Source organism: Trachypithecus francoisi, unplaced genomic scaffold, assembly GCF_009764315.1.
Source record: "Trachypithecus francoisi isolate TF-2019V2 unplaced genomic scaffold, Tfra_2.0 Lachesis_group4, whole genome shotgun sequence".
In the NCBI taxonomy this organism is placed as follows: Eukaryota; Metazoa; Chordata; class Mammalia; order Primates; family Cercopithecidae; genus Trachypithecus; species Trachypithecus francoisi.
The window spans coordinates 129,536,258-129,559,345 of NW_022681469.1; the positions used below are offsets into that span (position 1 = coordinate 129,536,258).

Consider the following 23,088-nt stretch of genomic DNA (forward strand, 5'->3'; position numbering starts at 1 on the left):
AAACCTCGCCTCCACTAAAAATACAACAAATTGGCTGGGTGTGATGGTGCACACCTGTAATCCCAGATACTCGGAAGGCTGAGGCACGAGAATCACTTGAGCCTGGGAGGCAGAGGTTGCAGTGAGTCAAGATCGTGCCACCACACTCCAGCCTAGGAGACAGAGCAAGACTCTGTCTCAAAAAAAAAAAAAAAAGAAAAAGAAAAAAGTTATTTCACTAGCAACATATAATTACCATAAAATAAAGGAGGGTTTTAAATGAACTACACATGCAAAATACACTGGAAAAGCTAGATATTTAAAGAAACATGTAGTGAATTATTTGGTAAAGCAAAAATATTTTAATTCATAAGTTACTATTCCCCTAATGCATCTATTTTGTAAATGCTGTTTCACATATAAGTTTGTAAAAAAGCAAAATACATGCATAAATTGGTGCACATAAAGATGTTTTACAACTATAGCCAGAAGTTATTGTTTTACTGTATGCAAAGAGTGATGGCCATTTTTAATTCAAATGTTTTTAAATATTTCAAACTGAAACTAAATCTTACCAATGTAAAATTGCCACAAAGACGGCTGGAAAAAAGAAAAAAAGGAAAGTTATTAAAAGCTGCTTTATTATAAAATGCCTTTAAAACAAGTATTTCAAATATATTATTTTACATGTCTAGAAAGATAGCACACAAAGCAAGATGGCCAGCTAATCCTGTCTCTATGAACATAGGAAAAAATCTAGGACACAAAGTAAATCCTGAACAGAGCTTACCTCTCTGCAGAGGGGCTTGACAAGCAAAGGGAGAGACTTGAGAGGGTTTTTTTACTTCAGGTAATTGGAAAGAGTGATGGAATTATGGAAGATTGTGACCTTTTTTGGGTTTTCTTTTTTCAGTATTATTTTCTATTCCTTTATATGAAATTTTTAAAAGAAGTAAATATATACAGTATGCTTCACTAGTTCTAACCAAGAGGAGCCACACTACATCAGTTTCCCTAGCATTCATCAGAAGACGATTAAATGCAGGCAATCACTTCCTCAGCAGCACATCTAAAAGCCTCATTGTGCAACTCAACCCTTGATGAACTGCAAGCTCTTTGCAAGCACCCAGACCTAGGAGCTACTAGATGGCCTAGGAGACTAATCTGGAGTCACCTGTGCCAGTGCCCCATGTATACATAAGAATTCACCAGGGAGCTGGGAGACACTGCTCTGGGTATGGAGCTTTTACAGGAGCTGCAAACGCAGCCTGTGCCCCTGTTTGGTTGGGGAATTGCTTGTTTTCAAAGGTACCATGGAGCTGGAGAGAGAAGAGTGGGGAATAGGACAAGTTAAAACATCACAAACTTTGCTGTTCTTATAGAGGTTCAGCAGCTTTTCTTGAATTAATGCCCTTTAGATTGTTGTAAACCTTTGGTTAATTTCCAAAGTTTTGAAGAAAATGATTTTGATAATTTTCCAAGTATTTTCATTGTCATCATGGAAGAGTGCATTTCCTTGGCTATTCCAGAAGTCCTACCTCCCCTCTAAGATGTTATAATGGTATTTTTTATGGTTATCCCAGATATACTTGGCAAGTCATCTTAAAACCACCAATAATAGCCTCTTAAAAATTCAAAAATTACTCGACTTGGCTAACAAAATAAATGCAAATTAATTCAATAATTATTGAAGAAATTAAATTTTTAAAAATTAAAAAATTGCAATGTTAAAATTCTCAACCATGCTTATCCAGATCTTTTCCTACATCACTAACTGTCCTGGGCTTATCTTAAATACTTCTCAAAAGATTTACTTGTTTTATATCAGGATAGGCAAAGTATGATCCATGGTGTCTTTTTGGACTGTCTGCAAGTGTGGTTGCTATAATTTTTAAAAGATTGAAAACTGTAAAAGGTTGTAAAGATGCTCATTAACTGTTTATTAGGCTTCATTAATTTTAAAATATACAGAGACTATTCTATTCAACTATATTTGTATCCCATTTCTAATTCTCCTAACAATTATATACACTGGCAAAAACTCTTCAGATGATATATAAGGAAAAGGTCAAATATACTATGAAATTCATCCAGCTTTCCAAAGATGCTCAAAATCTTTCTGTGTCTCTCACTCCCTCCCTTAACCCACAGACCATATCTGAAAAAAAAGGATACTGTGTAGTGATGCCAGTATTCTAAATGCTTGAAGGGCTTATCACATGCCCTTTCCAAGCTGTGACAAAAGCATGTCCCCTGGACCCGGGCATCCTATCAATCTCACCTCTGAAAGTGAACCAGCCTCATACTTCACTGAAACAGACCATTAGTCGCCAGCACTCCCAACTTCTTTTATCTCCACTTTAACATTTCTCCTTATAGTAATCCTCGCTTTTCTAGTTCCTGCCATCTCAGAAAAGGAATTCTCTCTCCTCTTTTCCACAGTTAGCTTCTCAGATTTGTGCCTTTAATTCTACCCTCCCAAATATTCCAAGCCTTGCTCCACTAATTATTTCCTCTCTTGGAATCTTAATCTCATCCTCTTCCCTTGATCCTTCCCCTCAGCCTTTAAAACTCCTAGACCTTAAAACACTCTGCGCTCTGACAGCCCGTCAAACTAATATACTCCCCATCTCTCTCTCTCCCCTGGTTCAGCGACAAGATCTTTGGCCAACTCCTTTCTACTCGGACCTTGCTATTATTTACTACTAGGCACCCACAAACCCTTGCTTGTTAAACTGCTCTCCTTCAAGACTCAAGAAAAGCGCCATGCGGCTCCCTCTAGGGCTCTCCTGCCTTCTCCTCACCGATGCCGAGAGTGGTCCTGATAGAGAACCGCCGCACCTGCAGTTCGTGCACCTTTTCCCGGAGCTGCGCCAGGAAATTATGGATGAACTGGAAGGGGCCAAGAGGAAATGTGTTGGCCATCACCTCCAGCTCCAAGCCTTTTCGCGCTCTCAGATTTCGGATCCTCCGCGGGAAGGACCTCCTGGCACCCCTTGGCAGGTTCCCACAGCATAGGGCCAACCTTCCCACTCCTCCTCCTCCACCACCAATAGCTCCGGGGCCAGGGAGGCCCCGCGCAGCCGCTTAGGCTGGCTGGGGCGGGGAGATTGTAGTGGCTTTGAGCTTACTCCTTGTTTTCTCATAATCCCTGGTGGAGCCCGGTCAATTTCAGGCCCAGCCCAAGCGAGTGGGGTGCAGAAAGGCCTGACTCACCTGGCAGCCTCAACGGACTTGTCCCTGCAGCCCTTGCGGACCTCCCGGTCATCATGGCGACTGTGAAATGTGGGGTGGGGCGCCTAAGGTGGAAGCCATTCCCCCCGGCAGTCCCTGCGTGTCCGCCCACGTGCTCCCCAGCGGGCACAGCACCCCCGCCTCGCGCTTTCCCCAGCGTGCAGCGTCCCCTGAGGGCAGCACCAGGCACAGCCCACTACACCCTCCCCAGCGCCTGCAGCCCCCAGTGCGCCCAGTCCCCAAGCCCGCACGTGCAGTCCCCACCTTGCGCGCAGCTCCAGGTACAGCTCCCCACACACGGCCAGTCCACCGGCTCAGAACCCATCACCGCTGGCCCTTCACGGGCTTCCCTGGGAGTGCAGCCCCGCCCCGCACCCCCAGCGTGCAGCTCCACGCAGCCTCTCCACACTCTCCCCAGCGCCCGCCGCACCCCCTGTGCACACAGCTCTGCCAATCGCTTCCCCGCATGCCGCCCCTGCACTGCTTCGGGCCATAACCTTGCTGGCGACTAAGTCTGAAGAACTTCCCGTGGTTTCATTCCTTCCGATTTAGTCTTAGCTTTGACATTTTAACCAAAAGGTTACACGTGTTAATTAAGGAGGTATTAAAGGGGAAGAGCTCAGCTGCAAGAAATGACTGGAGGAAGTGTGTCAGGGAAGCCAGCAGACCCGCCCGTGGTGCACCCGGCATTAGGAACATCTCTGCTCTCCTACCATTGCTGGGGTATGGGACAGTCAGTGCCTGTTGCCAATGCGGAGGGAACGGGCGGAGACTGCGGGCAACAAGTGGCAGAGCCAGCCTGAGTCCGGTGGGTCTGACCCCAGAGCCTCAGGTTGACGCCAGTTCCTTGGCATGGGACAGCGTTTACTGAATCTTAAAGCAAAATGCTTTTCCAGTAAGGTTCCTCAGAAGTCCTCAGCCCTAGGAGCGGTGTGCTCAAGCACTTTCAGCACCAGCCAGGACCAAGTAAGAGGGGAGCGCTTAGCTCCCAGTCACTGCGCAGCCCTACAGGAGGCCAAAGGGGCTGGCACAGACGTACTGGGACCACTGACATTTTCCGTGTCCTCTGTCACAGCCCCATGCTGGAGCCCACACCACTTCACTTCCCATCTGTTTGATGATGGATCAAATTGAACTCCCATATCCTAACTGACCAGTCGAAATCATGGCTCATCGTGGTCAGGTTAGTTTTTCCTGATGCAACCCAGCACAAAAATGTTCATGGCTCCCCATAGCCCACAAATCAAGTCCTAGGCTTGCTCACCAATGCCTTGAATAATTGCCCAATATACATTTTCAACTTTAATTTCCCACTTTCTCAGGCACAAATCTTCCATCCCAGTCATTTCAGGTGAGGTCCACAGCCTGAGACACCATAACTGCTGAATTCTTTTACTCACATGGAAAAGTCACCCCTTGGCTTTTACATCCTTTTCTCCCCACCCATCTGAATGCTATCACCTTCCAAGCCCCAGCCCATTTCTCCAGCCCATATTAATTATGGTTTTTCTGAAGGTCTAGAGCACTTAACTGACAGTACTATTTATCTTGTCACTCATTTAAATTCAGTAAGTGCTATTACTGTTCATTTTTTGTTTTGGGAGATTTTTTTCAAGGAGCATTTCTACATTCCTGGCATTGTGTTTGGTGCTCAAAATGTTTTCTCACTTAATTCATGCAATAACTATGTGCACATTTTAAAATCAAGCATCAAGATGTAGTTATTTGCCCAAGTTTTAACAGTTAATAAATTCTATCTGTCCAATACTGCATTTAAAATATGGTGGTTGATAAGAATATGGTCTTGAATGGCTAGGCAAACTCAAAGCACCTTATTTTAAAATATGACTGTTTTAATGTTTTTTGGAACAATAAGTCAAGTGGAGTGATTGTTTTTCTTTTTGGTCAGTTTGTTTTTTCTGGAGTTTCCAATTGCCTTTTGCATCTCTTGGTGTCCTGGTGGGATATAAAATGCTCTTACCCATGGTCTAGCCCTTGAAAGTACAAATCTGCTCATTTTTATCATTTAAAAAATTAATATTTTTATAAGAATGTTCATTGTGCTATTATTTATATCATTGAAAAATAGAAATGGCCTCAGTGTCAAACACTAAGTTATGAAACATTCATATAGTGAAGCATTACAGCCACTAAAGTCACTTTGCATGAATATTTAATGATACAGGGAAATAGTCATGACACGTAGTGTTAAAGGAAAAAAGCAGGATCTATTTTATGATTCATATATTTAGTGAACACATAAAATTAACTGTGTCATATGCTGCTCTAAATCTCATATAGGAAGAATACTGTATAGAGGACTCATACAGGAATATTCCCAATGTATGACCATGAGCTAGTAATTTAGCCACTCTAGGATTAATTTCTTCATCTGAAAAATGAAGACAGTTATATTTGTCTTACTGATGGTATGCTTGAATGAATGAATGCTTATGAAGCATCAGAAACACTGCACGTGCTTAAACAAATGTTCCTTTATTATGTTCTAGACTGCCCATCCTATAGGGCACTAGTGAGTATTTTTAGGTTGGTGCAAAAGTAATTGCTATTTTTTCCAGTACTTCCAATTAATATTTTGCTCACTTGGTTTCTTTGTCATCAAGTGATATGTTAGTAATTATTGAACAGTAATACATGCTTTAGGTTCATTAGTTAACTGAGAGATAGTTGCCTAAATAATTACGTATCTACTCCTACTAAGAAGAGGAGTAGATTTGTGTATAAGAGGGAAATCCTGACAGTTTTATGTGTGGTTAAATAGAATCATGGATGTTATCATGTTTTTACAGCTTCTCTAACAGTGGTCCCTTATTTTGACTTCGTTATTTTGAGTGGTTATTTGAGTCACATTTTAGCTGCATCATAACTAATGAAAATAACTGAAAGGAGTTAGGCTGATAATTTAATCTATGATGAATTAACAATTAAAATAGCACATTATAATTAGGTATGATGCAATATGTTCTTGCATTATCTTATCATCTTTGAAACAGAGATGCCTCATGATTTAGCTTTTTGTTGTTGTTGTTCTCAAGATAGGGTCTCACTCTGTCACACAGGCTAAAGTGTAATGGTGTTCACTGCCACCTTGAACTTCTGGGCTCAAGCGATCCTCCTGCCTCAATCTCCTGAGTAGTTTGGACTACAGGTGCAGGCCACCACACACAGCTAATTTGTTTATTTTTGCAGAGACGGGTATGGCTATGTTGCTCACGCTGGTCTAAAATTCCTAGCCGCAAGCACTCCTGCCGCTTCTGCCTCCCAAAATATTGGGATTACAGGGATGAGCCATTGCACCTGGGTGCAAATTATTTGTCTTACACAGAGATCTCTAATCCAGTTATGGATATCTAAAACTTGCCTCAGTTTTTCCTTTGTCCTTTAGTAAAACAATTGGGAATTTTAAAAAATGCAATTAAACTATGTAACCAGCAGATGGCAATAATGATCTGTAAATGAAAATTTCAAAACTTTCACTTATTAAATTCATTCTTTAAAAAAAAACTGTTCTTATAATAAATCCATTTACTAAATATGAAATGTAGGAAAATTCCAAATTTAACCCCACATAAAAATTACATTGCATATATCATATGTCAAAATAATTAAGATATTCATCATGGCCAAGATTTAGTTTTCCAAATAATAATGACTTTGTTTTAATTGATTCAGAAAATTTATTAAAGTTTTAACTTCACACAAATACATAGATATAAATTTAAGTGGATAGTTAAGTTCCATCTCTAGCTTCCAGGCTAGATAGAGGTATTTCAGTGAAGACCATTTTGAAAACATTACAAACTTTTCCAGTTATAATTTGGTAATTTAAAGTATGAATTTCACTTTAATTGAAACTTTATGCATAAAAGATTTGTTTTTATTTGTGCTGTCTCATAATTTCTTATGCATTAAGATACTTTTCCCCCTTTGTACAGTGCAAGGAGTTGGAACTGGCACCAAAGTATTTGTCTCTAGTTTATCAGCATTAGTTATTCTCAAAGATGGTGGCAAAAATCTTAGGATCTCGTAGTTATTTTATTTAGTAACTTTATTCATTTTCATTATACCTCTCTAAGACTTTTTCTACAAATTCAAACATGTCTCTGCCAGGCTTTGGTATCAGGATGATTCTGGCCTCATAAAATTAGTCAGGGAGGATTCCCTCTTTTTCTATTAATTGGAATAGTTTCAGAAGGAATGGTACCAGTTCCTCCTTGTACCTCTGGTAGAATTTGGCTGTGAATCCATCTGGTCTTGGATTTTTTTTTGGTTGGTAGGCTATTAATTATTGCCTCAATTTCAGAGCCTGTTATTGGTCTATTCAGGGATTCAACTTCTTCCTGGTTTAGTCTTGGGAGCGTGTATGTGTCCAGGAATTTATCCATTTATTCTAGATTTTCTAGTTTATTTGTGTAGATGTGTTTATAGTATTACCTGATGGTAGTTTGTATTTCTGTGGGGTCGGTGGTGATATCCCCTTTATCATTTTTTATTATGTCTGTTTGATGCTTCTCTCTTTTCTTCTTTTTTAGTCTTGCTAGCGGTCTATCAATTTTGTTGATCTTTTCAAAAAACCAACTCCTGGATTCTTTGATTTTTTGAAAGGATTTTTGGGTCTCTATCTCCTTCATTTCTTCTCTGATCTTAGTTATTTCTTGCCTTCTGCTAGCTTTTAAATGTGTTTGCTCTTGCTTCTTTAGTTCTTTTAATTGTGATGTTAGGGTGTCAATTTTAGATCTTTCCTGCTTTCTCTTGTGGGCTTTTAGTGCTATAAATTTCACTCTACACACTCCTTTAAATGTGTCCCAGAGATTCTGGTATGTTGTATCTTTGTTCTCATTGATTTCAAAGAACATCTTTATTTCTGCCTTCATTTCGTTATGTACCCAGTAGTCATTCAGGAGCAGGTTGTTCAGTTTCCATGTAGTTAAGCGGTTTTGAGTGAGTTTCTTAATCCTGAGTTCTAGTTTGATTGCACTGTGGTCTGAGAGACAGTTTATTATAATTTCTGTTCTTTTACATTTGCTGAGGAGTGCTTTACTTCCAACAATGTGGTCAATTTTGGAATAAGTGCGATGTGGTGCTGAGAAAAATGTATATTCTGTTGATTTGGGGTGGAGAGTTCTGTCGATGTCTATTAGGTCTGCTCGGTGCAGAGCTGAGTTGAGTTCTTGGATATCCTTGTTAACTTTCTGTCTCGTGGATGTGTCTAATGTTGACAGTGGGGTGTTAAAATCTCCCATCATTATTGTATGGGAGTCTAAGTCTCTTTGTAAGTCTCTAAGGACTTGCTTTATGAATCTGGGTGCTCATGTATTGGGTGCATATATATTTAGGATAGTTAGGAGCTTACTTATTTTCTAGGTAATTTCAAATTGGTCTGTTTATAAATGTTAAAAGATCCTTTCAAATTCTTCTTCAGCAAGTTGCCTCCACTAAAAAAGTGTCTTTGGACATGTTTATTTTATAAAACAACTGCTTCAGTCTAAAACCTTTCTTGGATTTACATATCTTGGATTGTCTCATTTTTAAATAGCGTGTTTGCTGCTGTTGAATTACTTTATAGAGCCTCTTTAAATTCATATTGGATGCAGGTGCTTCATCAAGGAGAAAGTGGAAAGACACCAACTTGCCGTGAAGCATACAGCAAGTTTAGATGTAAATGCATATGTAAGTAATACTTTGCACTTAGCTGTCTTTTGGACTATGGGAGAAAGGCATCTGTAATAACAAGTTGGAATTTCCTAGAGTTCCAATCTATTTTCTGTGTCCATGAGGGGGGTATCCACTCCCCACTCCTAACCCCCCCCCACAAAAAAAAAAAACAAAACCCAAAACCAAAAAACTAGAGCTCTGTAAGCCACCCATGCCCTGGTCATATAGTGCTCCAGGCCTATATCAGATAAGACATACCTTATAAACAACTCCAAGCCTTTATCAGATAAGACATAAAGGCATGTCTTATTCAAAGGGAGGGAGGTGATCCATAAATTAATTTGGAGATTTTTTCAGCTCCAAGTAGAGAGACTGCACAATTGTATACTATATGCACATTCATTTGAACCAGATTGGTACTCAGTTATCACTGTTAAATGACTTAACCGACATATACATAACTATACTTATATCCATGTACCATGCCCCCAAAATCTACAAAATCCATTTTTCCCTGGATTTGATGGTAATATACCATGTACAAACTCCATCATATTGAGATTTTTATTTACCACCAAAGTAACTAATATAAGAATTACTACATTCAACATTAATAAGCAAAAGCCTCTACTATATTAGTCCGTTTTCCCCATTTAGTAAAAAAAAAAAAAAGAGTGCAGCTTGCTGCCAGTGCTCATTTAATTTTACATAAACACTTTATTTGAGGCTGAAGCAAATCTGACTGATTTTCAACATGAAAATAAAATATAAAAACTGTTCTTGGCCGGGCGCGGTGGCTCATGCCTGTAATCCCAGCACTTTGGGAGGCCAAGGCGGGTGGATCACAAGGTCAGGAGATCGAGATGAGACCATCCTGGCTAACGTGGTGAAACCCCGTCTCTAGTAAAAATACAAAAAATTAGCCAGGCATGGTGGCGGGCGCCTGTAGTTCCAGCTACTCGGGAGGCTGAGACAGGAGAACAGCTTGAACCCAGGAGGTGGAACTTTCGGTTAGCTGAGATCATGCCACTGCACTCCAGCCTGGGCAACAAAGCGAGACTCCGTCTCAAAAAAAAAAAAAAAAAAAAAAAAAACTGTTCTTGGAGTTATTTATAAACAGAATTTGTCTCTAATCCTAATGTAACAGAAATGTAGATGATGATGTTACAGTAGGATTAGAGACAAGTATTTTGGGGGCAAACAGGCAATGATTTAAAGAATGAGTTTCAGAATATTTATCGGCAGATTAAATGTAAAACATCGTAAAAGTGCCAGTGATACATCATGAATCTGTGTGCTGTGTTTTACATTATATAATATTTTAGGTTAAGATTGAATTTTGATTATAATATAGAGATGAAGATATATCACTAGACTAGGCCCAGTATGCTTTGGGTAATTTACTTTCTCTAGTTCTGATTTCCTCTACTATAAAATACTTTGGATGACATGGCCTAAATAAGGTCTTTTAAACTTATTTGATTCTAGTTGGTATTTGTACACATATTTAGGTAGATGCACCTGCTGAGTCATACAGTGGCCTGTACTAAGATCTCTTTTTACCACTTTTTCCCTTCCCTCCTCCTCTGCCTCCAGCTATGTGTTGAGACTCCACCCTGAGGGTCTTACTCTGCAATCTATCGCACAGTTTGTCCTCCAGTACCTACACTTGTCATTGCCCACCCAGAGGGCTGAACTCATCTCTCTCTCATCTCTTCGGCCCAGCCCCAACCTGGCCTCTCCCTTAGCCCTGCCTTTATTCCTCTGATTCCTTCTCACCTGCACTGCCCAGTCTCCACGTAGGGTGGGCCTCCTTGTTCTTATTTTCTGATTACTTCTATCTACTAGCAGCCTAAATGGCAACTAGAGAATAAGGAGGAGAGTGAGATAGCCCTAAATAAATAATAAGTATTTATATAAAGACCATCAGATTTGTTAGGGGCAGCAGAACTCTGCTCTCACATAGGTATGGACCCATCTCCTAAAGATAAATATGGAACTTTAAAATGCTCTTCTCATCTTTGCTACCATCTGTTGAAACTCTTTTTGAGATACTTATCAGTGACAATTTATAATCCACTAGTAGAAAAACCATTGAGTTTTGAGCTTTTATATTTCCTAATTAAGGCTGTATACTTGGGTTCAATAAAAGCAAGGTAGACTTTTTTTAAAAAAATTAAAATTTGGAAATATTTAAAGGGCTAGTGCAGTGTCTTAGTTATAAGTGTAAACAGAATTTAAATCTCCACTATTCCTAAAAGAAACCCCATATCCACTTGCAGTCATTTCCATTCCTCCCTCCTTCCAGCCTCTGGCACACACTAATCTATTTTCCATCTCTATGGATATTTCTATGCTGGATATTCCACATGCATGGAATCATATAACATGTAGTCCTTTTTGACCAGCTTCTTTCTCTTAGCATCCTGTTTTCAAGGTTCATCCATGCTGTAACATTTATCGTACTTCATTTTTTATAGCTGAATGATCTTCCATAATATGGATATGCTGCATTTTATTTATCCATTTGTCAGTTGATGGGTATTAGGGTTGTCTCCACTGTTTGCCTATCATGAATGATGCTGCTATGAACATCCGTGTACAGGTTTTGGTGTGGACATATCTCTTCATTTTTCCTGGGTGTACACCTGGAGTGGAATTGCTGAGTCATACAGTAAGTAACCTTTTGTTTATCCTTTTCATGAACTGCCAGACTGCACCATTTTATCTTCTTACCGATAATATGTAAGGGTTCGAATGTCTCCATATCCTTGCCAACTTGTTATCATAATTATAATTATAGCCATCGCAGTGGTTGTGAAGTGGTATCTCGTTGTTGTTGTTTTACTAAGAGGCTACTTTTAGAGCAGTTTTAGGTTTACAGAACAATCGAGTAGAAAATATAGAAGTCCCATATATCCCCTCTCCCCCACCCTGGCAGTCTCCCGTATTATTAAACTATTGCATTATTGTAGTGCATTTGTTACAATTGGTGAACAATATTGGTGCATTGTTGACTAAAAAGTCCATAGTTTACATTATGGCTTACTCTGAGTTGCACAGTTGCATGAGTTTTGACAAATGCATGATTTCATGTATCTACTATTACAGTAGCATCATAGAGTTATTTCACTGGCCTAAATATCACCTGTGAGCCATCCCTTCATTTCTCCCTCTCTCATCCCAAACCATGGAAACAACCGATCTTTTTACCATCTCTGTAATTTTGCCTTTTCCAGAATGTCATATAGTTAGAACCACCCAGCATATAGCCCTTTTTTCACAAGCAATATGTATTTGAGATTCCTCCAAGTCTTTTCACAGCTTGATGGTGCATTTCTTTTTATTGCTGAAAAATATTCCATTGTATGGATAACGAATGTACCACAGACTGTTCATCCATTACTTGTTGAAGGACATCTTAGTTCTAAGTTTTGGCAATTAATGAATAAAGCTGCTGTCAACAGTCATGTGCAGATTTTTAAGTGGATATAAAATTTCAACTCACTTGGGTACATACCCAGGAACATACTTGCTAGATCATATGATAAGACTATGTTAGCTTTGAAAGGAGTTGGCCAATTATCTTTTTAAATGGCTGCACCCCTTTGCATTCCACCAGCAGTGAATGAGAGTTCCTATTGCTCCACATCCTCACCAGCATTAGTGTTGCTAGTGTTTTGAATTGTAGCTCTTCTAATAGGTATGTAGTTATAACTCATGTTTTAATTTGCAATTCCCTAATCACATGTAATGTTGAGCATCTTTTCATATGCTTATTTGCCATCTGTATATCTTTGATTAAGTATCTGCTCAGAGAGATCCTTTGCCCATAATTTCTTTCCTTACTGTTGAGTTTTAAGAGCTTTGTATATTTGAAATACGAATCCTTTATCAGATATGTGTTTTTGCAAATATTTACTCCCAGAGTGTGGCTAGTCATTTTATTCTCTTAACTATGTTTTTCACAGAAGTTTTTAATTTTCATGCAGTCCATCACGTTAATTTTTTTGTTACTGGATTGTGCTTTTGGTATTGTACCTAAAAAAACAAAACTACGTAGACCTTCTCCTGTTACTTTCTAGAAGTTTTATAGCTTTACATTCTGTATTTAAGGCTATGATCCATTTAAGTCAATTTTCGCAAAAGATTTAAGGTCTGTGTTTAGACTTATTATTTTGCATGTGGATATTCAGTTGTTCTAGTACCATTTGTTGAAAAGATTATTATTTCTCCACTGAATTGCCTTTGTTCCATTGTCAAAGGTCATTTAACTATATTTATATGGGCCTAGTTCTGGGCTCTCTGTTCCATTTCTCTAATTGTCTATTTTCTTGCTAATAGTACACTGTCTTTGTTACTATAGTTTTGTAGTAAGTTTTGAAGTTGGGTAGCATAGTCCTCTGACTTTGTTTTTCTTCTCCAACACTCTGTTGGTTATTTTGGGTCTTTTGCCTTTAAATAAACTTTAGAATCAGTTTGTTATTAGCCACAGGTAACTGGCTCGAATTTTGGTTGTGTTTGCATTGAATCTATGGATTAAGTTGGGAAGAACAGACTTCCTCACAATATTGAGTCTACCTATCCATGAACATGGACTCTCTCTCCATTTATTTAGATCTTCTTTGATTTCTTTCATCAAAGTTTTGTAGTTTTCCTTATATAGCTTTTGTGAATATTTTATTTATACCTATTTGTTCTTTTTTCTATTTTTAGTGATGATATAACTGTTTATTTCAAATTCCAATTGTTCACTGCTGGTATATAGGAAAGTAACAGTCTTTTTAAGTATTAATCTTGTATCCTTTAACCTTGCTATAATTCAACCTTGCCATAATCACTTATTAGATCTATGAGTTTGTTGGAAGCACATTATTTTCTATTTTAAAAAAAAATCAATAAAAATAGGAAGGAAAAGATCCATTAAAACTCCAAACAAACCGAACAAATAAACCCACTTGTATTATGCATAACTATCCAGGAGGACAAAAAAATGAATTAATCAAAGTAACTGCTCAATATATCATTTGGCTATATACTCATAGTTGAGTAGTACAGAAACAATGCAAACAAACCCTGACCTCTTTTTAGAAGGTTTGTGTATTGTAGTTGTACAGGTGAAGCAATCTGAAATTAGTTTTAAGTGTATGGTAGAGTTGAGTAAATAAATATGTAGAGGTAATTGTTGAGCCTTCTTCCACTGTATTCCATACAGATGTGGAATGGGACAAAGCAAGAAAAGAGGACTCTGTGGGAGTGCATTGGAATTGGAGGTATCAGTATGAATTCATGATTTCTAACACAATAGGAATCCTTTTGTCAGGAAAGACAAAGACAGGCTGAAGAGCTATACTATATTTAAGGAGACTAAAGTAGCATGATGACTAAATGCAATATGTGATCTTGAAGTGGGTCTGTACTGAAGAAAAGATATGCTACAAAAAACATTACTGGGTCATTTAATAAATCTGGAATACAGATGATACATCACAGTATTGCACCATTGTTAAACCTCCTGAAGTTGCCAACTCTACTGTCATCATTTAGTGAAATCTTGTATTTAGGAAATACACTTTCAATTATTTAGAGATAATGGGGCATGACATGCTACTTACTCTCAAGTGGTTCAGAAAAATAATTTGTATATATTACATATCTATGCATGTGCATGTGTGTTTATGCACACACTACTCACTGTAAATGCACACGATAAAGTAAATGGGGCAAAAGCTTAACAATTGTGAATCTGCATAAAGGGTGTACAGGGTTTCTTTACAGTCTTCTTGCAACTTTTCCATAAGCATGAAATTCTTCCAAATAAAATATTTCTAAAAGGTTGCTGTTAGGCATGGACAAAAAATTTAAGGGTAATATAGTAGACTTTTGAAAGCAAGAGATATGATAACATCAAATATTTTGAAGGACTGTCATGTGGAAGGAGGATTAAGACTTATAATTTGGCTAATCTTATTTGGTGTCATTCTGGTTTGTGTAATATCATTACAGCATATCCAAGTGCTCATGGCTGAAATAAGATACAGGAGTTTTTAAGTTTTATGGAGTCTTCAGTATAATTCAGTACAGAGAGGTGAAAAATCATGTGATTCTGAGGGTTCACTGGGTAGCATACACGAGTGAAGGGCACTGAGTTGCAGAAAATGGAAAATAGTGAGAACTTGAGAGCAATGTCTTTTCCAAATGCTTTCAAATGTGACTAAAGACAAACCCAAAATACTGTGCAGTAATCCCAGGCTGTGTCCAGCCTGTGAGTGGCCAGTTGGAACCCATAATCTTATCTAATCCTTTTTGTCAGGTGAGGAAACAGATACCAAACATCATAAAACAGTGTAAGAGAATGAAAGGTGTAAATGGGTGCATATATTTTTTTAAAAAAAAACACCATTTTTAATGAAAGAAACTAATATCCACACATTTGTACTTATGTACAATTGGGTTAATATATAATTTTAAGCTGTTTACAAATAATATGTAATGCTTCAAATATTACATAACGTTGATAATATATTTCTAGCAGAAATAAATATATTGCACTTAAAAAGAACTGCATTAGATGTTACTTCATAGTATTAGGCTTATAACTTTTTTTCATAAAACATTTCCCATGCCCTTCCCCCCACCCCCAGCACACACATTTCATTACAGTGACTGTTCTCACGCAATTCATTAAGCAAATGAACACAGCAAACAACAGAACTGTGATAGTGTCTACTAAAGAGGCTATATCCAATTTTATACTTTAGGAAATAAAACAATTTCTTTTACGTTTCTGAAAATAAGGGAGGAAAAAATTCAACTAAACACAATATTTTAATAAACCAGAAGTAAAATACAACTTGTATTTTTTGTCCATATGTATGATTTCACAAAAATGATTTTGTTTTCTTATTATCAAGATATTTCATTTACAAAGGAGAGGGCAATGAAGTTATTTGAGGGAAGGACAGAGAAAGAAGGGCTAGAAATACATATGGAATATTTGCCGATCAAATATTTATAAATAAACCTTTCCATATTTAAGCATTCTGAAGAAAGGTAAGTCTTGGAATATTATAATTGGCACAGAATATAAGTAGCAAAGAAAGGATTTGATGGTTTTCTAAAGTTTAAGGAGTTTGTAACCTTCCCTTTGTGTGTTTACAAAAAAATCTGTACATTCTAAAATAACATAAAAACTTGTATAAAACCCATCCTCCAGCCAGGCACAGCTCTTTAAAGGAGAAAGCTGAAAATCTTATCATCTGTCCAGTGATTTGTCTAGATTTAGGGTAGAGTATTGCTTTGTTTGTAATAATTACCAATTTCCTACATGTTTAATAGTGACAACAGTTTTTCTTACTTAGTCACTGGAAGATTAAGTTGTTTTTCTTGCAATTTGTTGCTCTGCACATTACATAACTGGATTTTTTGAGCTTTCTAGTTACTGAGTCATGGCTAAGCCTGACTGAGTATTTAATGGGGTGTAAAGTCATTTCATCCTCTTTATTCAAAAGTGATTTTTCTCAATATAAATCAGCTTATATTTAAGCAGGACAGCCTGAAAGGCTATTGTGAAATACAGAAATGGGATAAATATCCCAACATCCTTTTGAAAAAGGCAGCATGGGATAAGGATGCTTTACTTCTAAGAATATTTATTCCTTGGCCTTTCAGAGAGTTTTTTTTTTTTTTTTTCTTTTTTGGTGGGAAGGGAGCAGTTAGAGAGGAAAGTGTGTGTTGTGACTGGAGAAGCAAAATGACAGAGATGTGGTAAGGAGGGGAGACCTTGGAATGCCCCAGAAGTCAGTGTAACTCCTACAATATAGCTGTACACAGGGCCTTTGCTAGATGATGATTCATCAGGAAGCTTCTTAATATCTCTTACTCTGTGCCCACCTACTAGGAATGATGGTAGGCCTTCTGGACAAGTTACCATTGTTATTAACTCAAAAGATCCAGCAATACAATATAAGCTCATTAATCTACACCTTATTAACTAATAATCTGTGATGTGTTAGACAAGTTGGATATGTTTACCTATATATTGCTAAGGGTAGACAGAGGAGAGGAGAAGACTGACTAAGGTAGTAAAAAAAAAAAAAAAAAAAAATGAGGCTGGGCGCGGTGGCTCACACCTGTAATCCCAACACTTTGGGAGGCTGAGGTGGGCAGATCACAAGGTCAAGAGATCAAGACAATCCTGGCCAACATGGTGAAATCCCGTCTCTACTAAAAATACAAAAATTAGCTGGGCATGGTAGTGCGTGCCTGTAATCCTAGCTACTCAGGAGGCTGAGGCAGGATAATTGCTTGAACCCAGGAGATAGAGATTGCAGTGAGCCGAGATCATGCCACTGCACTCTAGCCTGGCAACAGAGTGAGACTCTGTCTCAAAAAAAAAAAAAAAAATTGAATCTACTCAGAATTATTGATATTTTAAAAACAAACCACAACTGCAAAACCTATTAAGTTCTGAATTAATTCTTCAGGAATAGTTAAAGCACGTGTGGCAGGACCTCTTTTTAGCAGCACTTCCCATTAGCCATGCTTTTTGACACTATAATATACTCGTGGCGGGGGGAGAGGGGTGGGAGGAACCCTGAATATATGCCAAATATATTATAATTCATGGCCTTTATTATTCAGTTGACTTTCCCATTAAATATGTAGTTCTTGAAATTACTTTTGCCAGAATGGGCTTTGGAATTTTAAATACTAAACTCCCAAGGGTTTAATAAGAATCAACCACCAACTTTGGGAGGCCGAGACGGGCGGATCACGAGGTCAGGAGATCGAGACCATCCTGGCTAACACGGTGAAACCCCGTCTCTACTAAAAAATGCAAAAAAAAAAAAACTAGCCGGGCGAGGGCGGGCACCTGTAATCCCAGCTACTCCGGAGGCTGAGGCAGGAGAATGGCATGAACCCGGGGGGCGGAGCTTGCAGTGAGCTGAGATCTGGCCACTGCACTCCAGCCTGGGCGACAGAGCGAGACTCCATCTCAGAAAGGCCCAGGGAGGGGAAATTTCTACCCCTTGGTTTCCATGACTCAGGTGACTCTGATGAGGTTAAGCTCTATTTCACTTGTGCTTCTTTTCTGTGGTTCGGATAATACTTAAAAATATACATCCAATTTAGATTTTAGGTCTGACTAGTCTTTGTTTTCTCTAAGCACTCTTATTTATAGTCTTATATTGCTTAATTACAAAATAAAATTATGAAGTCAGGAAATACTAGTGTAAAACTATATTTAACAAAAACACACAAATCTCTTTGAGACACACAGATTGGCAGAAATGTCAAAACAGTATGTATTAAAACAATCTTTTCATCCTGTTTGAAAATAAAATTCAGACACAGATTTCACCTTAGTAGACCAGTAAGTTATCAGGGTACTGAGTAGCATTATGTAAAACAGCATCTTTTGTTATTCCTGCTTTAAGCAGCAGTACTCTATATTCAAAGGAGCACTGGCAACAGGCCAGCTATTAAATAGTAAACCCCTATCCTAGCTCTTTGGATAGTTTAAACATTACTCATAACTGCTTTTTAAAGAAATGACACCTGTACTTTGTTTGAAAACAAACTACCTGTGGATACTACAGCATAACATGCAACAAGTTAAAAATTAGCCCACAGTGTTTGCTGTAGGATCGTGAGACGCTTTGTTAACACAGCCTATGCTTTTCTGTAAGTAAACTTTGGAGTATAGTGGAGAATAGCAAGTGCAAAATCCAACAACAGCATCACCTAGACAGGCTGTGCCATGATGCCTTGCTTCATAGGCTGGAAGTGCCCAGAAAAGCATGTGATATGGAAAAGGCTCACATTACAACCACCAAATAAAATCCCATGGGAGTCTGATGTGATAAGTATATTGCATTTCTCCCAAAATACACTTCTACTGTCAGCAGAAATATTTCCCATCTCTTTTAACAGATTCAATACTTTTGTAGCAAGAAGAGTAGAATGAGTATTACATACAAAAAAATTAAATTAGAGTTTTGGAGAAATGTGCTAAGATGACAGGTTACATCCTGTAGTTGAAGTGCCTTAAATCTGAAGTTGAAAAACTATTCATTTCATTAAATCTATGTTATTAGGGAAATAAATTGTTGCAAAATGCCAAATGTGTTACCCTGACTGTAAATGCTTATATATATATCTATATGTGCTGTTCAAAAACAATATATAGGTCATATATAACTAAAATATAATTTGTTGCTATTATAAACATTAAAGGAAGGCTTAAGAAGATAGCAAAAGTTGAAAATAAAGTGGAAGAATGCTTTAGTTGACTTAGAAGAACTGGCAACATTTCAGTTATGAAGCCATTATGTTATCAAGCAATTTAAGATTACGGACCGAGCAAAATGGTAAAGGAGTCACTAAATGTAACACAGTAAGGAAAAAGGCCAAATGAGATGTATGGACACATTTCCACTCAGGAGCACAGGTTAAATCATGGCTATCCTGGCATTTAGAATGGTCATTCTCAAATCCTTGTCAATCAGTGGCAGCAACAACAAGGCAGACTTACTGAAAATGAGAATTTGTCCAGATGCATTTTAACATCCACAAAGTCTCCCAAAACTAAAGGAAAATGAAGGGACCTCTGGCACCAATGGCAGAGAAATCCTTTTGGAATAGAATCACCATCCTTCTGTTGCAGCTGTAAGTGAAAGCAAGCCTCACATAACATCATGCCTAGGCTTTGGAGTGTTCCTCAGTGAATTAGTCAGTAGTGTGTTTAGAACGCAGCCCAGAAAAATCAAACTTTAGTTTTACCATGTCATATAGAGAGGCTCTTGCTTCAAAACTGTACATGGAAGATGTTTCCTCCATAACCCTAGCCCCAACCCTAACTCTGGCAAGTATTTGCAATAAAGAAAACTAAGAAAGAAGACTGTGAAAACCCAGCTTGTTGATTACTGGCCCATCAGTATTACAAACAGAACTTTGTGAGGTCATTACCATGTATCATCCACAAAACAGGATGCATTAGCATTATCTCAGCTCCTTCCCCAGCAGACTAACACAAAAGAAAACTAAACATGCTTATGCTACAGCACTACAAGTATTTCTCTACTGGCTCCCGTTTTCTACAGGGATAAATTGACTTCAGTTAGTCATTATGGTCAGTATGCTACATAGTATGGCCTCTTTGAAGATTCTTTTATCCTGTGAAAAGCAGAAAGAAACCCTATACACAATGATTTTCTACATTACCACATCAACACAGCGTTTTAACCATGAGGAATAATGCACTTTAAGATTCATCAGCCTTGTATTATTAAACTTTCAGGCTGGCTGAGAACTTTACATGGATTCTCTCCTGAACCCAAGAGCTGTCCCTCAACTACAGATGAATCCTGGTCCGTGGTACATTCCCTCAGTGGTAGGTTTTATTGTGAGTCCAATTCTCCTCTTTGATAGGTCCTATGTCTCCTGGAAAGTCCCTGCTCCAGTACCCCACATCCCACCCGCCCAGCCCTGTCCTATATTTCCATACCCATTTGCACATTCTGGGTCTCCATTTTTAGAAGAGTCATACAAATGGCGTCATCACAGCAGAGGAATGGCGTAGTCCTTGAATGGCAGCATAGGGCCCCTGCTGAAAATAGTGATGGTATCGTGGCATGTGGAATGAAGGGAATGTGGGGCCACTCCCTTGCATGGAGCTGGCAATGGCCGATGGGGTCAGAGGCATTCCCAGTCGGCTATATGGAGGCAGAGAACCCTGGATGGGGTGAGGAATGGGTGTTGCTATGGATGCTGTGCTGGTGCCAAGAGCAGTCAGGGACTGTGGGTGCTGAAACCCAGGAAAACTGGAAGAAGATGATACCCAGGAGCTGAGAGACAAATTATCAGATGTTGTAAAGGCTGACCCTGTAAGGAAAAACACTCATTAGACTAGAAACACTGTGTCAATGTACAGATCAAGAATTAAATTATCTGTAAAGATCAATTTGTGTTTAAGAATATTTAATACATCTGTAATTTAGAAAGACAAACACACATGAGATCTGTCATGAGGCAAATCTACCTTTCTAGATAAGAAGATGATATTTACACCTGCATGGAATAGAGAATTTACTAAATGGAAAAAGACAACTCACTGGATAGCCTGCAGACTCCCACAGAGTGGCCAAAACATTAATACCCTGCCTGCAGTTAATGACCTGATTCTCTTAAAAGAAACTGCAAATACCTGATATCTGTTCTGACCTCTGTAATGTCATAAGAAAGACTGAATGTATTAAATCTCTTCCAAGCTGTCTGGTTTCCAAAACTGTTGTGAGAACCTAAGAAAGTAAGTTTTCTTACCGCAGCAGCCAGAAATGTAGAATAGAGTTGACACTGAATTTTCTGACTGTACACAGTTGACCCTTGAACAACAGGGGTTAGAACTGCACGGGTCCACTTACATGCAGATATTTTTAAATACAATTTACACTGAGTGTGCCTGACCCCTCTTGCCTCACTTTCACCTCCTCCACCTCTTCAGCCTCTACAGCCTCCGAGACAGCAAGACCAACCCCTCTTCTTCCTCCTCTGCCAACTCAGTGTGAAGATGAGGATGAAGACCTTTATGGTAATCCACTTCCACTTAAGGAATAGTAAATATATTTCCTTTCTAAGATTTTCTTAATAACTTTTTCTCTAGCTTGATTTATTATTAGAATACAGAATGTAATACATGTAACACACAGGATATGTGTGAATTGACTGTTAATGTTACAGGTAAGGCTTCTGATCAACGGTAGGCTATTAGTAGTTAAGTTTTAGGAAGTCAAAAGTTATATGCACATTTTGGACCACACAGGAGTTGGTTCCCCAACCACTGTGTTGTTCAAACGTCAACTGTAATACTAGTGGTTCACTTGGACTGAGTAATAAGAAATGTCCTATGTTTTCACAGATTATATAATTTCATATTAAGGACATAAAACAATGACAGAGGACTCTCTCCCCGCACGAACTTCCCTGTTCCCAGAATGGAGCACCTCTGAGCTCTTTTCTCTGGACTCTCTTCCCAGATGCAGAGGGCTGCTCTCTAAGCCTTGGCAACAGAGAAACTTTGTTCACTTCCTGCTGTCAACATTGGAGCCACTGCCTCTATGTAATATCCTTCATTAGGAAAATCCTCTTTTAAAAGTGTTTTCTATTTTGGTATTTGATTCTAACACATTATTCCTGACATAGATGGAACAGATATATTCCCTGATTTTCAGATTATGAAACTGAGGTTCAGAAGGACTTGGGGACTGCCCCCAAAGTTCAACAGCTCTTATGTACTAAATCATGGACAAGTAACTCCTGATCCCTGACTCAAAGGCTCCGTTTCTTTCACTAAAAAAAACCACAGGAAACCTGCAGGCAGCATCATCGCCTATGATTCAAAGGCAAAATTATGAGATGTGTGAGAATCAGTGTAGGGGCTCTTCCTTCCCAGGGAGGCTCCTGAAATCCTTTCCGGGCATCATGTACTCTGCGGACTGGCCATGTCATCAACGACCTGCCCCCATTCGCCTTTAGGTGCTCTGGCTCCCAGCAATTCCATGGCCTTGGAAGCTACCTTACCTCGATTTGGGGTTGTCTGACTCTCATCCCCCAAGACATCTTCTTCTCCTCCGTAGGTACGGATGGGTGAGCGCGCATAGGAATGCTTTTGAATCAGGCTCTCCACACTTTCCCTAGGTTAGAGTGACACATCACAGGTTAACTAAAATGTAAAGGACTCAGAGATAGAAAGAGGTCTTAGAGGTAACTCACTAATCAGTAAAGCCATTTTCTCAGCCAAAAAGCAACCACTGCACAGAAAGATGAAATTCAAAACATGTATATTTATTCTACTGTACAGTGACTCCTCAGAGACATGACCTCAGGTGTATGACTGCAAGCAAACATGACTGACTAGGACATACACAATCCCCTGAAATACTTTAAAATGAAGGAAAAAGGGGTGAACAGGAGCTATGAAACCTGACCACAGGAATATGGAATTCCATGATGTGAAAAATAATGAGTGCATTAATTTACTACAAGGAGCTGCAATGACTCTTCTTACTGACTTCATGAGCTAACAAATACTCAGTTGATACAAATTGCACTGATCCAATAACTGATGAAATGTTGGCAAAAAGTTCAAATTATCATTAGTCATCAAAAGACTCTAATACTCACCAAGAAATCAAACAA

The 23,088-nt window shown here is 38.6% G+C and overlaps 2 protein-coding genes across 2 annotated transcripts in view; both read right to left on the reverse strand.

The window, feature by feature from the left end:
- Positions 1-3,985, reverse strand: part of LOC117072229 (probable C-mannosyltransferase DPY19L2) — a 79,085-nt gene extending 75,100 nt beyond the window's left edge. The window contains 3 exon segments of the mRNA XM_033192137.1: positions 555-579; positions 2,784-3,006; positions 3,009-3,985. Of these exon segments, the coding sequence (XP_033048028.1) occupies positions 555-579; positions 2,784-3,006; positions 3,009-3,125 (365 nt within the window). The 5' untranslated portion in view covers positions 3,126-3,985.
- A 14,132-nt stretch (positions 3,986-18,117) lies between these two features.
- The window catches only part of TBX20 (T-box transcription factor 20), a 54,743-nt gene continuing 49,772 nt past the window's right edge, over positions 18,118-23,088 (reverse strand). Inside the window, exons 7-8 of the mRNA XM_033193536.1 lie at positions 22,471-22,583; positions 18,118-20,775 (exon numbers count right to left, since the gene is read on the reverse strand). Coding sequence (XP_033049427.1) covers positions 20,435-20,775; positions 22,471-22,583 — 454 coding nt within the window. The 3' untranslated portion in view covers positions 18,118-20,434. The remainder of the gene's footprint in view (positions 20,776-22,470; positions 22,584-23,088) is intronic.